The sequence below is a fragment of the Acinonyx jubatus genome, chromosome B1, assembly GCF_027475565.1.
Source record: "Acinonyx jubatus isolate Ajub_Pintada_27869175 chromosome B1, VMU_Ajub_asm_v1.0, whole genome shotgun sequence".
Lineage (NCBI taxonomy): Eukaryota > Metazoa > Chordata > Mammalia > Carnivora > Felidae > Acinonyx > Acinonyx jubatus.
In genome coordinates, this window is record NC_069382.1 from 140,554,723 (window position 1) to 140,568,468 (window position 13,746).

The 13,746-nt window shown below is 46.3% G+C and overlaps 1 protein-coding gene across 1 annotated transcript; it reads right to left on the reverse strand.

Moving 5' to 3' along the window:
* Positions 1-631: 631 nt before the first annotated feature.
* Positions 632-4,039, reverse strand: STBD1 (starch binding domain 1). The gene is made up of 2 exons (XM_027058623.2): positions 3,693-4,039; positions 632-1,568 (listed from the first exon to the last, which is right to left on the reverse strand). Exons 1-2 carry the CDS (start codon positions 3,892-3,894, stop codon positions 709-711), a joined length of 1,062 nt encoding a protein of 353 aa, XP_026914424.1. The 5' UTR covers positions 3,895-4,039; the 3' UTR covers positions 632-708.
* Positions 4,040-13,746: the final 9,707 nt, after the last annotated feature.

Consider the following 13,746-nt stretch of genomic DNA (forward strand, 5'->3'; position numbering starts at 1 on the left):
TCATCCAGTTCGCACTTCCTCTCTTCGTGGTCTCCTCCCAGTGACAGACCCGGACTAGGCTCCTTGTTTCTACACCGGTCTGCAATCATTAAGACAAAGACTTACTTGCTACTTTCAAACCGGGGCTAGCACGTAAAATCAAGCAAAAAAACAAAAACAAAACAAACAAAAAAAAAAAACACTGGGGGGTCTTAACGTATAACCTCATATCCTTGCTAACCACCTCTTGTGACCGTATTTTTTTTTCACAGTTCCATATGGCATTAACTATTTTTAAATATAGAGTGTGCACGTAGTAAGGAGTTTCTCCAGTTGTACCAGTAGGAAGGCAGCTCTTTATGAATGAGACGTGTTTCACTCTCTTGGTTTAAGGGTCACCCAAAGGCTCAAGCTTGAACCCTGTGCAGCTGGTTGGTTTCTGCGTGCTCTGGCCAGTCCACACCTGAAGCTTAGCCAAGTCACTCCCCAAGAGGACTAAGCTCTGAAATAACGATGGATCAGCAAAGACCCACCCATCGATGACACAAGGGAAAAAAAAAGTCCATGCTCACCGAAAGCATATACCTACATATGTATTTCTGCACATTAGACAAAAGCCGCTAGCAAATTTGAAACAACTCTGATGGCTATATTTGGAGTTATACTTCCTTTATTTAAAATTATTCAGTGTGCTCCACAAATAGCTTCTCTAGTACTTTGAAAACTGAGTCACTGAATCCCCCACCGCTTTTGTACCACTTTATCCTCACGGCCAGTCTCCAGGAACCTATTGCTGCATTCTTCCCAGCGGGTAATTTTCCCGTTGTCTACCACTACAAACTTCCATTCCACCACTGTATCTGCTGGCAGGGACACAGAGTGAGACCAGAACCCGTCCTTGCTATACTGGAGTGGGATGTAAGTGTTCCACCTCCCAAGGCTCTCATGGTCTCCAGTTACTGCAATGAATTGCCCACCAGTGCTTGTGACATAATGGACCTGGAACCTGATACTAACTTGCTGAGACTCTGAAGACATTGCTACCCCCTTTTTGCGTTTCACATCCATTTCCTGACCTCTTGGTTCCATAAGAGTGCTTCTGCCACAGTCCATTCCCTGGTTTGGGCTTAACCCTGGAGCCTCAAGACCGCCACCCAAACCAACATCTCCCCAAGAGGAGTGCCTGGACACCATTTCCCAGTCCTCATTGTCAGCCCGGTCCTGACTGCTCAACTCGGCAAGGCTCACTTCTTTCCCTCTGTCAACGACCAGGTTGCTAGAATACAACTTTTCGGCAAAACATGGAGCTGCTTTAGCGAGTGTCTCTTGTCCTTTCTGGAATCCCCATTCTGCCAGAGGAGACTGAAGCCTTTCATTTCTTGAAACTGCAGAGTAACCCCTAGAGTCACCAGTCCCAGATGTAGCTAGAGATTCTGTGTCTGGAAACTGTCCAGAAGGAACATGCTCTCTCGAACTGTCACAATCACCGTCTTTTCCAGAAGGACTCTGCTGTCTCCATGTTGCTTCCTGCAGGTTACCATGGCCTTTGGTCTCTGAAACCAAACATCCATTGCTTTCTTGAAGATGCTCTAAAAAGCAAAAGGAAAAATGTAATAGTGTCAGGCAGTTCATGTGAGAAAAAAGGCTAAGAAAATAGGTTTATTGAAGACTTTACCACTAATCTATCTGCAGTCCACGAAATCCATCTCTATTAAAAGCAAGTGCTTAATTACCTAGTTAAGACACTAACTGAACCAACAGCACGCTTTAAGAACATACATGTATATGCAACAATAAAAGGCACATCTGGGAGTGTCCGTGTGCTCACACAAGAATGTAAATGAAGTGGCCAGTTGTAGAGGCAGCAGTTTAACCCTGTCATGGTCCTTGATCTCTGCAGGCCAGGCTTTATTGGCATACAGCCAAGTTTGGTTTCTATCAGCAGAAAATGCCGTCTACCTGTGGGGCAAAGATCCACACAGCTACCCTACAGACCCTACGAGTACACCTGTACTCCCAGGAACTGCCAGCAGCCCAGGGATCAGCTCTCACAGATGTGGGCAGATCCACAGCAGCTGTTGCTATGGTTGGGGGGCTGGGGAGGTGGGGGGGGGGGGGAGATACAAAGGATAGCAGTGCATCATTGAACAAGGATTGGGGGTGAGGGTAGGGGGAGAGGGCTGGTTTCTCCTTGCCAACCCCATATGCATCAGAAGTAAACCTTGGGGGGCCTGGATGGCTCAGTTGGTTAAGCTTCCTAGTCTTGGTTTCGGCTTAGGTCATGATCTCACAGTTTCATAAGTTTGAGCCCCACCTCACCAGCTCTGCGATGGCACTGTGGGCCTGCTTGGGATTCTCTCACCCTCCCTCTCTGCCCCTTCCCTGCTTGTGTGGTCTCTGTCTCTCTCAAATAAATAAAGTAAACCTTTTTAACAAAACAGAGGCTTTTTACATCCCCTCCCATTGTACACTTTTAAAAAACACGTTCTTACAGTACACAGTCCAAGCTCCCTAAAGGCTCAGTTTCCTTCTTGGCCACCTCACTGACAGTCGGGATAGTTCCCTACAAGATGGAAGTGTCCCAAGTCATACAATCAGCATAGATGGGAGGGTCTCTTTCTTTTGGGGGTGGGGGTTGGCCTTGTTTAATTTTATCTCCTTTTAATGGTGGAGTTGTGAGACGTAAAAACATTGCCCTGAATTCTCAATCTTTCAATCTAAAACATGAGACTGGCTTCATGAAGACGGAGGAGCTCTCTGCTCATCTCAAACCAATCGCAGGAAAGGCACAGAGGCAGTCTTTCAAATGGCTACACATGAACACCGACTCCACTAAAAATAAAGTTCCCAGATGTCATTTTCACCGCTCGGCTGGAGTCCAGGCATGGGCAGCTGGCCAAGGGAGGGCACTGGGAGCTAAGGTTTTCTGCCAGTCCTCTTACTTTGTGTAGCACAGTCTCTAACATGTACACATGTAAACCTGGATGTCAATTCTACTCATTGGAGTTGGGTGCCCTATTAGGTAGGTCCCCTCCCGGGGCATTAGACAACCCTATGCTTTGGGGTCCCACGGCTCTGAAATGGGCAACCAGCATACAGCCCTAGGGCTTCAGCTGAGGCCTTCCTGGCCAGAGTCCAACCTGAACTTTGCCTTCCTGACAGAAGCATCCAGATAGCGGGAGGTGCTCAGCGCCTGGGAGTTAGTTCCCAGACCCAGCTCCTCCATGGGGTGAGGTAGGGGAGGACGTGAGGTTATGGGATTGGGACTGAGAAAGTGTCCCTGCTCGGTCTGGGATTGAAGAGGGTTGTAGGATCTCTCTGAACCTAGGCATGCCCTTTGTAAGGCCCGGAAGGGGCGCCGCCGCCGCCGCCGCGGCCGCCCGCACTGCGCCAAGCTCAGCCACGCAAAGGAGCCCATCCCCCTCGGGGTCCTCGGGGGCGGGCGCCCAGGGTAGAGACTCTGCTCGCGCTGCCCTCGGACGATGGGTCCGGGAACCTTCGGAGCCTCCGAGGAGGGCGAGAAACCTGCCCGGCGCGTGCGCACTAGCCTGGGAAAAAAATGAGTGGCGTGGGGAGGGTCCTGCCCGGGGTAGGGGAGGTTAGTTGGAGGAAAGGGCCAAGAGAAAAACTCCAGGTGGGTTTTTTTTTCCTCCCTCGGTGAACTCAAAAGCCCCCATGGCAGATCTGCCCTTGAGACGTGGGAGGAAGAATACCTGCTTTGGTGACCAGATCCCGCCTGGAAGGTACAGGGCTCGGTCCCCCGCCGCCACCCTGATCGCTTCCCGGAGCCGCAGCCTCCCCCTGAGGGGCGTTCCGCTCCGCGTTGCTCTCATTCCCCGCGTCCCGCAGCAGCCAAACGAAAATCGCTCCGGCCAGGCCCCCTCCGACCAGCAGGGCCGACCAGACGGCGCCCATGGCTGAGAGGCCGCAGCTGCGGGAGACGACGGCGACCGGGAACCGGGACTCGGGTCACGCAGGCAGAGCCACACCTACCCCGCCCGGCCCAGCCTTCTACGGTCCCGGCGGCCCGCGCTCCTGCGCGGAGCCCAGCCCACGGCGACTAATACTCAACTTTCCCAGCCCCGCCCCGCTTCCCGCCCCGGGGCTGCAGCCCCAGGCTCCGGCCGGGCGGAGACTCGGGCGCCCTCCTTTTCCAGCATATTCATTCCCGACCCCGCCCCGCGGCTGGCGGCCGAGCGCCCGGGTGCCCCGTTCCACGTGTGGCCCGCGCGCGGAAAGAGCCCAAGTGCGCACAGCTGCCGCGCGCCGGCCGGACTCTGCCCCACCGCCGTTCCTCCCCGCTCCAGCTGCCCGCAGGGCCGGGTCGCGCTTCGGCCTGCGCCCGGCGCCTCGGCGCCTCCTCCCCGTAGCCTCTCAGCGGCGGCGCGGCCAGCCAGAGACCCGGGCTTCCAGGAACTTAGACGCGGGAGAGGCCGACGTGCGTCGGTGACGCGCGGGGTTGGGGCTCTGGCTGGTGGGGAAGCCGGCCGGATCGGGTGGAGTGGGTTGGAAGCACAGCGGGCGGGGAAACCCTGTGGAAGCTCCATTCGGCCGCCACTCAGCTGCGCCTAGCCTCCGCAAGCCTCCGCCACCCGCCGGTACCATGAAAGGATTGGACTGAGACCCGTCCATCTATCAATGCCAGTCTTCTCAACCACATCCAGTCGTTGTTTCTTCCTCGACCTCTTTTTAGGGTGTGTGGTTGTTGCAAAATGCGTGCCCTCTTGTCTGGACTGGATGTTGCCCAGGGACAAGCTCCTACAGCAGCGTTTATTAATAAAAATAGCAACCCTCTTTGTTAAGCGCTGTGTGCCAGGTAATGTATATGTTTAATTTGATCCTCACAAACCCACATCCATGTAAGATCAGAATTACATAGATTGCCTCCTTAATTCACTCCTCTGTTGATCTGATGGCTTTGCACACCAGCTTCAAGCTGATAATTCCCACGCTTGTATCTGCAGCGGGAGCCTTTCCCATGAACCTCATTTCTACACCCAACTGCTAAAGCCACAGCTGGCAAATATCCGCCTGGGAATAATTAGTAAAATGGCTCCCTCTGGTAAAACAAATCCTTCAAATATGTCCCATGTTGAGGCACACAGCAACCCCTGAAGGAGTTACTAGAGGGCTGGTGCCTCCTTAGGGTCACGACTCCTACAATCCTAAAGGAAGGGGGGCGGGGGGAGGGTGGAGACCGGGCCTCTCTTCCCGGATACTAACAGACATTTCAAACCAACTCACTCAAGTCTGACCCCCTGTCTTCCTCCCCAAATCCGCTTGCCCCGCCTACCTCATGGGGTGGGGGGCGGAGTGGAGAGTGGCAACCACATCCTTTCCCATTGCTGGAACACCAACAACTTTGAGTCCTCGGCTTTCCTTCTTCCCCTCTCTCAGAAGGCAGGAAGTAGCAAACCGCCACTCTTTCTTCAAAATACTATGTTAAGAGAGAGTTCTGCTTCTCTGCAGACACCCTGGTCTGCCACCATCATCTCACCTTGGATTACTGCAGTCACCTCCCTCTGCTCTCCCTGCTTCCACCCTGAAGGCTCTACAGGCTACTTTCAAAGCATTGGTCGGAATGATTCTTTAAAGCATCCTCTGAGCCCAGGACCCTCCACTTGCTCTCAATCTCATGACAAAGAGTCCTTGTTGGTTTACAACCATCTCAGGAGCTTCTCAGGTGTGATCTGAAAATGGCCCCAGTGCATGGAGCACAGGGAGAAACTAAAGACCAAGGCAAACCACTCCAGATTGGTAGGTCACGATTTTAATAAGCAAGGGGACTTAGGGAGCTTGTTTTGGGCCCTGAAAGATGAGTGGAGTAGGCTGCAGACATCCGTCCAGATATCTATCCTTTCTCCCTCACCCTCTACAGGTTGTTGCACAAGGGCAATCTGCCCTATGAGCCCTTCCCTGATAATCCTAATTTTAATTACAACCCCCTTCACCCCATACCATTCTTCGGTTTTTCTCCCTAGCATTTAGGGCATCACTTCTAATACAATGTAAAACTGATAGGTTCGTTCTACTTGATTTGCTTCCTTACCTTCAGAATGTAAACTACACGAGAGAAGGGTTTATTGTTTATTGTTCTCACTGAATTCCTGGCACCTAGAAAATGCCCAGAATAGGCCCTCAAGAAGTACAGGTTGGTGGGGGGGGGGGGGGGGTGGCGCCTGGGTGGCTCAGTCGCTTGAGCATCTGACTCTTGATTTCTGCTCAGGTCATGATACTGGGATCGTGGGATCAAGCCCCGCATCGGACTCTGAGCTGTACATGGAGCCTGCTTGAAATTCTCTCTCTCCCCCTTATGCCCTCCCCAGCTTGTGCTCTCGTGCTCTCTCCCTCTCACCCATGCTTTCTCTCACACACACACAAAAATAAATACATAAATACATACATAAATAAAACATTTTTTTAAAAAAACTACAGGCTGAGTGAATGAATCAAAAGCTCAATGTATTCTCAGTCTAGAGCTTAATGTCATCTTCTTTATACAAGTTCGATCTGCGTTTTTTAGCACAATGTAGATGCTACTTTTTTGTCAAATAGGTTTCATGTCTTAGGCTAATTAGGAAGTCAGTGGTGAACTTTTTGAAGACTTCTAAAGTTTAAAACTACCCATACATCTCGATTCAGGCAGCTTTAAGATTTAAAAAAATCGAGTTGAAAATACTGAAAAGTGGTATCAGAGCTAAATTTTTAAGAAAATAATGTCACTATATAAAATAACACTCTCATGGACTCTGTCTTGCTAACTGGTTCTTAAATCTTAAGATTGTTATAGAGCTGGTTTTTTTAATAGTCAGAATTTTGTAGAAAATTTTAGAATTATTCTACTTTTGTCAAAGTAAAACTTGATGTCATAGGATGTCCTTGAATTTTACTAACTCTAAAACCAATCAAGTGAATGATTTTTATAAACAGAATAAAAATTCTTGAAGATTTTCTTTTTATTTCCTCACTGAGAACTTCAGTTCCCACTTCATTGGTCTAAGTGTCTTTATAAAATGTGCTTGCAAATGAAATCCCAGAAGATCTGTAAAATCATAGAAAGCAAGCCCCCTTATTCATTTCCAATAATTAGACGGTTTATTGTTGTCATCAATTGCTATTTATGAACAATATAACCAATTAGTGACGTAATTCTTTCCACCCATCAGAATTATTTTTACATTGGTATCAGACTTCTCATGCAGCATTTTAAAAGAACATTATTTATTTGGCCTTCCTTTTGGCTTTTCGAAACTTAAATGTTGACTGATTTTTGTGTTGTTGCTTTAGAAAAAAGCAGTACTCCACTCACTACCACACTTCTTAAAAGTCTATGGCTACATATTCTAAAATCATGCTCACTGCACTGACTGTACATGTTTATCACACACAATTGAAGAGTGTTGCCTCTATATAGAAGTCCTTTGAGCCTAGGAAGACAGAAGCAAAAAAGGAAGGCAAATTCGATAGAAACAGGTGTGGAAGATGATGTGTTCCGCTGGGATGTGTTGAGTTTGAGGCAATAGAGGGAAACTGGAACTGGGGGCATGTAGTTTAATAAGAGATACTGGAAATTCCTCACAGAGAGGTGGCAGTAAAATCCGTGGTAGAGATTAATGTTACAAAGGGAAATCAAGAGTACACTTCAGCCTTTGGCAAAATTCCAAGAAGACTGGAAATCTGCCTCCCTGTTGCTACTTCTGTTGCAATTATGTCTTTATGATATATTTTCAGGGCCATAATGTAGTGCCAATTTTCTAATTGATCACTATTCTATTAAATTGAATATAAACAGATAGCTATAGATATGGATGATATTTATATATATTTTTTTATTTATTTGATTTATTTATTTATTTTTTATTTTTTTTCAATATATGATATTTATTGTCAAAATGGTTTCCATACAACACCCAGTGCTCATCCCAAAAGGTGCCCTCCTCAAGACCCATCACCCACCCTCCCCTCCCTCCCACTCCCCATCAACCCTCAGTTTGTTCTCAGTTTTTAAGAGTCTCTCATGCTTTGGCTCTCTCCCACTCTAACCTCTTTTTTTTCCTTCCCCTCCCCCTGGGGTTTCTGTCAAGTTTCTCAGGATCCACATAAGAGTGAAAACATATGGTATCTGTCTTTCTCTGTATGGCTTATTTCACTTAGCATCACACTCTCCAGTTCCATGGATGATATTTTTTAAATAACTTAAAAATGTCCTATATATAAGGAAGTCAGTGATGAAGTTTTAAAGACCATTCATATTTATATTTATTTATACTTATATATGTTAATATTTATGTGTATTAAGACATATGTGTATACTTACATGTAATTTTTTTTTCTTTAACTTCATGCAAGAAAAGAGTCCTCCCTCCTTGTGTGGAAGGATGAAGACAAAACAGTTAAAATCAGCTTTGTTTTCAGGGCCAGGGGATTAAAGAGGGTGGGAAGGAAGAATTAGGGAAGAGAGAGAACAGGAAGACTTGTTTCTTGTTTCCAAAGTCGGTGCAAGAAGGTGTTGGGAAGGGGGGTAAAGGGGTGTCACTCAGCTGAATTTAAAAGGAGACAGGACTACTAAGAAATGGTTGGATTTGACATACACAAGGTCATCGGTAACTCTTCAGTATTTGTGACAGTAAGCATTCAAGTTTGGAAGGCTGAGGAATAAATGTGAAGGCTGTGAAGTCCAATGCTGAGTTAGCCTCCTCTTAAGAACAGAACAAGGTCCAAAGGAAGTTCTTTCAGACCAAGAGAGACTTACCTGGGCATGTTTGTATCCAGGAAATAACCAGCGAAGACTGAAAATTAATAAAAGGAAGCCTCCTTTTAAATGGAGTCAGGAGACCAGGAGGGGGAGTTCTGGGGGCCTACCACCTGTGGTCAATTGCAGACCCAACAGGAACAGAAGTACTTTGCAAGGTGATACTGCACTAGCCCAACAGGAGGAAGAAATGTTTCTTCGCCCAGCAACAGCCCAGCCAATGAGAGACTGCCACAACTCAGCCAATGAGAAGCCACTATACTTTGACCTCCCAGTTTACGCCAATGGACTTTTTGTTATTAATAGCCCTCCCAACTTCCCCCTTCCTCTAAAAAAGGGTGTTTCTCTCCTTTGTTCTCCACGCTAGTGTCTGGTTTTGCTGGTGTTTGCTTGTTTCCCGTTGCAATTCTCTACTATTCCTGAATAATCCCATTTTGCTGGTAAAGTAACTGGCAGTGTCAGTTTTAAGGTTACTATGACAGCGACTGAAGATGTGAGGAGAGGAAATACTTAATGGGAATCCCAAAAAGGAGGAGGAAGCAGTGGTTCCGGGGCCACCAGTGGAAGGGCTGGCCTCCGACGAATGGAGAGGACACGGGCATTCAAAAAGAAAAGAATGAACATAAGAAACGTTTTGAGGTAAAAGGAGGCAAGGAATGAGGTTATCAGCTGAGTGAGAGAAAGGAGGTGCAGCTGAGGTTTGAAGGAGCAGCCACAGGCAAAAGAGATTACCTATTGGGAGACTTGCCCGTCCTGGATCATGTTGATTCTTCAGTTCCGGGCCTCTGTTCTGCTCCCTTCCCCGATATTCCCAGGGCCCTCACCCACACTCAGACCTCACCTAAGTGTCCAGAAGAACACAAACCACTTGCTGGTTCTGTCTGCACTTCCTTCCTGTCTGGCTGTGACCCACTCTGCAACCACTCCTGACTTAATCCTCCTAAAGTACAGCTCCCAGCAGGCCATCTCCTCTATCAGATTAAATTCAACCCCACTTTAGCCTTCCAAGGTCTCAATGACACAATCGCAAGGACCACGCCTGGGCCATTCTCTTACCACTGATCTGCACTCCAGCCAAACTGGGAATCTCCCAGCTGGAACCTTCACTCATTGGTCTAGAGATTTCCTAAAAGCCACTTCCTTCCATGAAACTTCCCCAGTCCACAATCCCATTCCCTGGCCCCCAGCCCTCAAATTGGTAGGTAGTCAGACTTCAAAGAAAAGAGTTACAGATTGTAACTCTCTTAGAGCAAAATAGGAGATTTTCTATTATGGTACAATTAATTTTGTAGTTTTTCTCATCCTCACATTAGATCATAGATTCCTTGAGGGCCAGAGTTTGTTTGTTCTTTGTATTTCGTGGAATGCAAAGTCTATTATCTAATAGGCCTTTTTGTCCTCTTTTTTCATTGAATACCTGATGTATACTGGCACTAGGCTAAGTGCTTTGTAAGGATTATCTCATATAATGCCCAGAGAGAAGTAAGCTTCCCAGGGTCACACAGCTAATGAGTGACCTAGCTGTGATTTGAACCCACTATTCTGACCTCCCAGGACTCATGCTCTGAAATTCTAGCTATGCTGAATCCTGAGGGGTCTTAAGCCATGTCCGAATTTCAAAGCATAAATTTTAGACGTGAGTGTGCAAATTTGGATGTGTGACACATTTATGGTGAATTTCAGTCTCGTTCTTAATTTGTAGTTGCCCGCTCTGCAAGTCCTCCTTAGGAAAATGTCCTCACCACCACCAGCACCTGTCCACCGCTGTCAAGCCCCTGGCTCTTGCTGCTCCACATAACATTAGCCACAAGTGAAACCTTTCTGCAAAGCAGTCACACTGGAGCTGCCCGGTTTCAGATTTCACAGAGACATTTTCTAACTGCAAATGTTTGCAAACCTCTGACTCATCTTAGTTCCAGAATAGATTCAACACTGAGATCTCTGATGCTAACTGATGAAGCCTTTAGAGAAAAGGGAAATCTGTGTTGGGCGAATCCAGCTCACTGTATAGAAAGAAACAAAGTTAGATTACTGCTTTGTACCCCATAAAATGGTGGACTCCAGATGGAATAAAGCACTAACTGTAAATGGTAAAACTACAAAACTACAAACATTACTAAAAGCTAATAGAACAAAATGTAAGAGACTGTCACTGTGATATTGCATAATATAGGAGGCCAAGATACGTCTTGACTTTATCAAAAGAAGGCTGTCTAATCATCAAAGGATGCCATAGACAAAGTTAATAGACAGATTCAGATGGGGAGATTTTTGTGGTTATTTATTTATTTTTGAGAGAGACAGAGAGACCATGAGTGGAGGAGGGACAGAGAGGGAGAGAGAGAGAATCCCAACAGCCTCCAGACTGTCAGCGAGACCGAAGCAGGGCTCAAACCCAGAAAACTGAGATCATGACCTGAGCTGAAACCAAGAGTCGGAAGCTTAACCAACTGAGCCACCCAGGTGCCCTGATTTTTGTGTTGTTAAAACAGTAGATATATGTGGGATTAATATGTAGATATACAATGAACTTTGACAAATTCACACACACACACACACAAACATGAGACCCAATGTAAACTGAATAGGGAATACTTTTCCCTGGGGCCTAGCATGGTGCCTGGAGCATAAAAGGCGCTCATAGTAATTTTTGGTCAAATAAATAAATAGCTAGCAAAAAGATACAGAAATACTTAAATTCACTGGTAATCAGATAAATGCAAATTAAAACAATGATATTACACCATTTTACATCCAAATATTAGAAGATGTGATGTTGCTGGTGAGAGAGTAAACAGAAATGATCTGGAGAACAATCTGGAAGAATTTTGTGAAATTAAGTATGCATATACCTCATGACCCAGTAATCCCACCCCTGAACATGTCTGGCCCAGGGAAAATTTTGCACAAGACCATAAGGGGACACACAGTGTTATTTGGGGTGACCAAGTTCAAAGCCACCTAGACGCCCATCATGGGGAAATAGCTAAAGATGGTGGATGCCTGTGAAATCCTATGCAGTAGACCAATGAACTAGACCAATGAACTAGACCAATGAACTAGATCTACACATTACAACATAACTAAATCATAAATACATGAAGGTGACAAAAGGTACGAAATGATAAGGTTTCTCATACATTCACATTTATGTAAATTGAAAATATATACACACTCAACACTACCGTTTCAAAAATACATGCATATTTAAGGTCAGTTATGTAAACAGACTAAAGACAGTGACTTTGGTGGACAAATGATAGGAATGGGCATTGGAATAAAGGGGAATGAGTAAATAACCAGAGGAAGGCCTTTCCCAGACATGTGAGGATAATATCTCTGAGGTAGGGCTTCTCAAACTCGCATCTGCTAAATGCAGATTCCTGTTCAGTAGATCTGCGGTTCTGCTTTTCTTCTAAGCTGCAGTTGATACTGGCCCTGCTGGTCTCGGGACCTCACTTTAGGTAGCAAGGAGACCAAGGGATAAGGTTAACAGCTCTGGAAGGTTTAAAAAGGAAGAGAAGGAGGAAGGGGATCAGAAAGGGAGACACAAATCACTTAAGGGTGGTGTCAGGGACATCCAGAGCAGGGGCAGTGGGTCTAGAACACACAAAGAGAAAGAGGTAGTAGCCACGATCTCTGATTCTTGCAATCTGTCATGCCAGCCTATACCACACACCCAACTCTTCACCAAGTGGAAACAGTTCATATATTTGTAGTAAGGAGAAAGAGAGAGCAAGAGCGAGAGAGGGAGAGACTCCCATTCCCACCAGGTGCAAACTGTTACTGAAGAGAATGTAGGTCAAAATTCTTTAGGAAGATCTTTCCAAACCTTTCTATTCAGAGCCATGCCCTCAGCACCACCGTCAGCAGGGCTGCTGTCACCCCTCATTGATTGCGGTCATATTGTGCATCACTGACCGTACTATCTTCTTTGGTTACTCCTTAATGGTGTGTTTCCCTCATTAGAGTATAAGCTCATGAGGGTAGGGAATTTATAGGTTTTCTTCTCGTGTTCTATAGAGTGCCTCAAGCTCTACAAGGTAGAGGCTCTAACTATATAAGTTTTGAATGAATAATGAATGAATGAATGAATGAGCAAATGAATATCATTGTTGATGAAGCACTAGAATGTAATACCAAATTATTGGAGGCAAATGTTCAGAACGAAATTTTTAAAAATTTTTTAAATGTTTGTTTTTGAGAGACAGAGAGCAGGGGAGGGGCAGAGAGAGAGAGGGAGACACAGAATCCAAAGCAGGCTCCAGGCTCTGAGCTGTCAGCACAGAGCCCAATGCAGGGACCAAACCTATGACTTGACTTGAGCTGAAATCGGACACCCAACCAACTGAACCACCCAGGCACCGCAGAACAAAAAATTTTTAAGAACTGACCATGATCAGGGCACCTGGGTGGCTCAGTCGGTTAAGTGTTGGATTCTTGACTTGGGCTTAGGTCATGATCTCATGGCAGTGAGATCCACATCGGACTCTGCGCTGGGTATGGAGACTGCCTAAGATTCTCTCTCTCTCTCTCTCTCTCTCTCTCTCTCTCTCTCTCTCTCCCTTTGCCCTTCTCCCCCACTTGCGCTCTCTCTAAAATAAAAAATAAAGAATTGACCATTATCTGCTTGGGAGAGTGAGGTAGGTTAGAAAAGGACAGACCTAAGCAGAACTATGGTGAGGGAAAAGTTTGGGGTGACTGTTATCCCCTGTTTCTTCTACCTCTTTTCAGTATTACTTTTAACTACTTCCTGATCCCACCCACCTACCTGACCAAGGCACTGTCAGTATTGTTGTCTGTTAACATGTGTCATCTAGAAAGTTGTGTCACCGGTTCTCTCTCTCTCCTCTCTCTCTCTCTCTTTCTCTCTTTGAAGGTCTCCTATGAATCTTACTGGGTCCATACCACAAACCCACAGATCTCTTCAAGATAATCCCTTCTCTACCTTGAGATTAGGCTGAAAAACATCCTTCAGTTTCTTGGAAGTTCTATTGTTTGAGTGAAAGAATTTG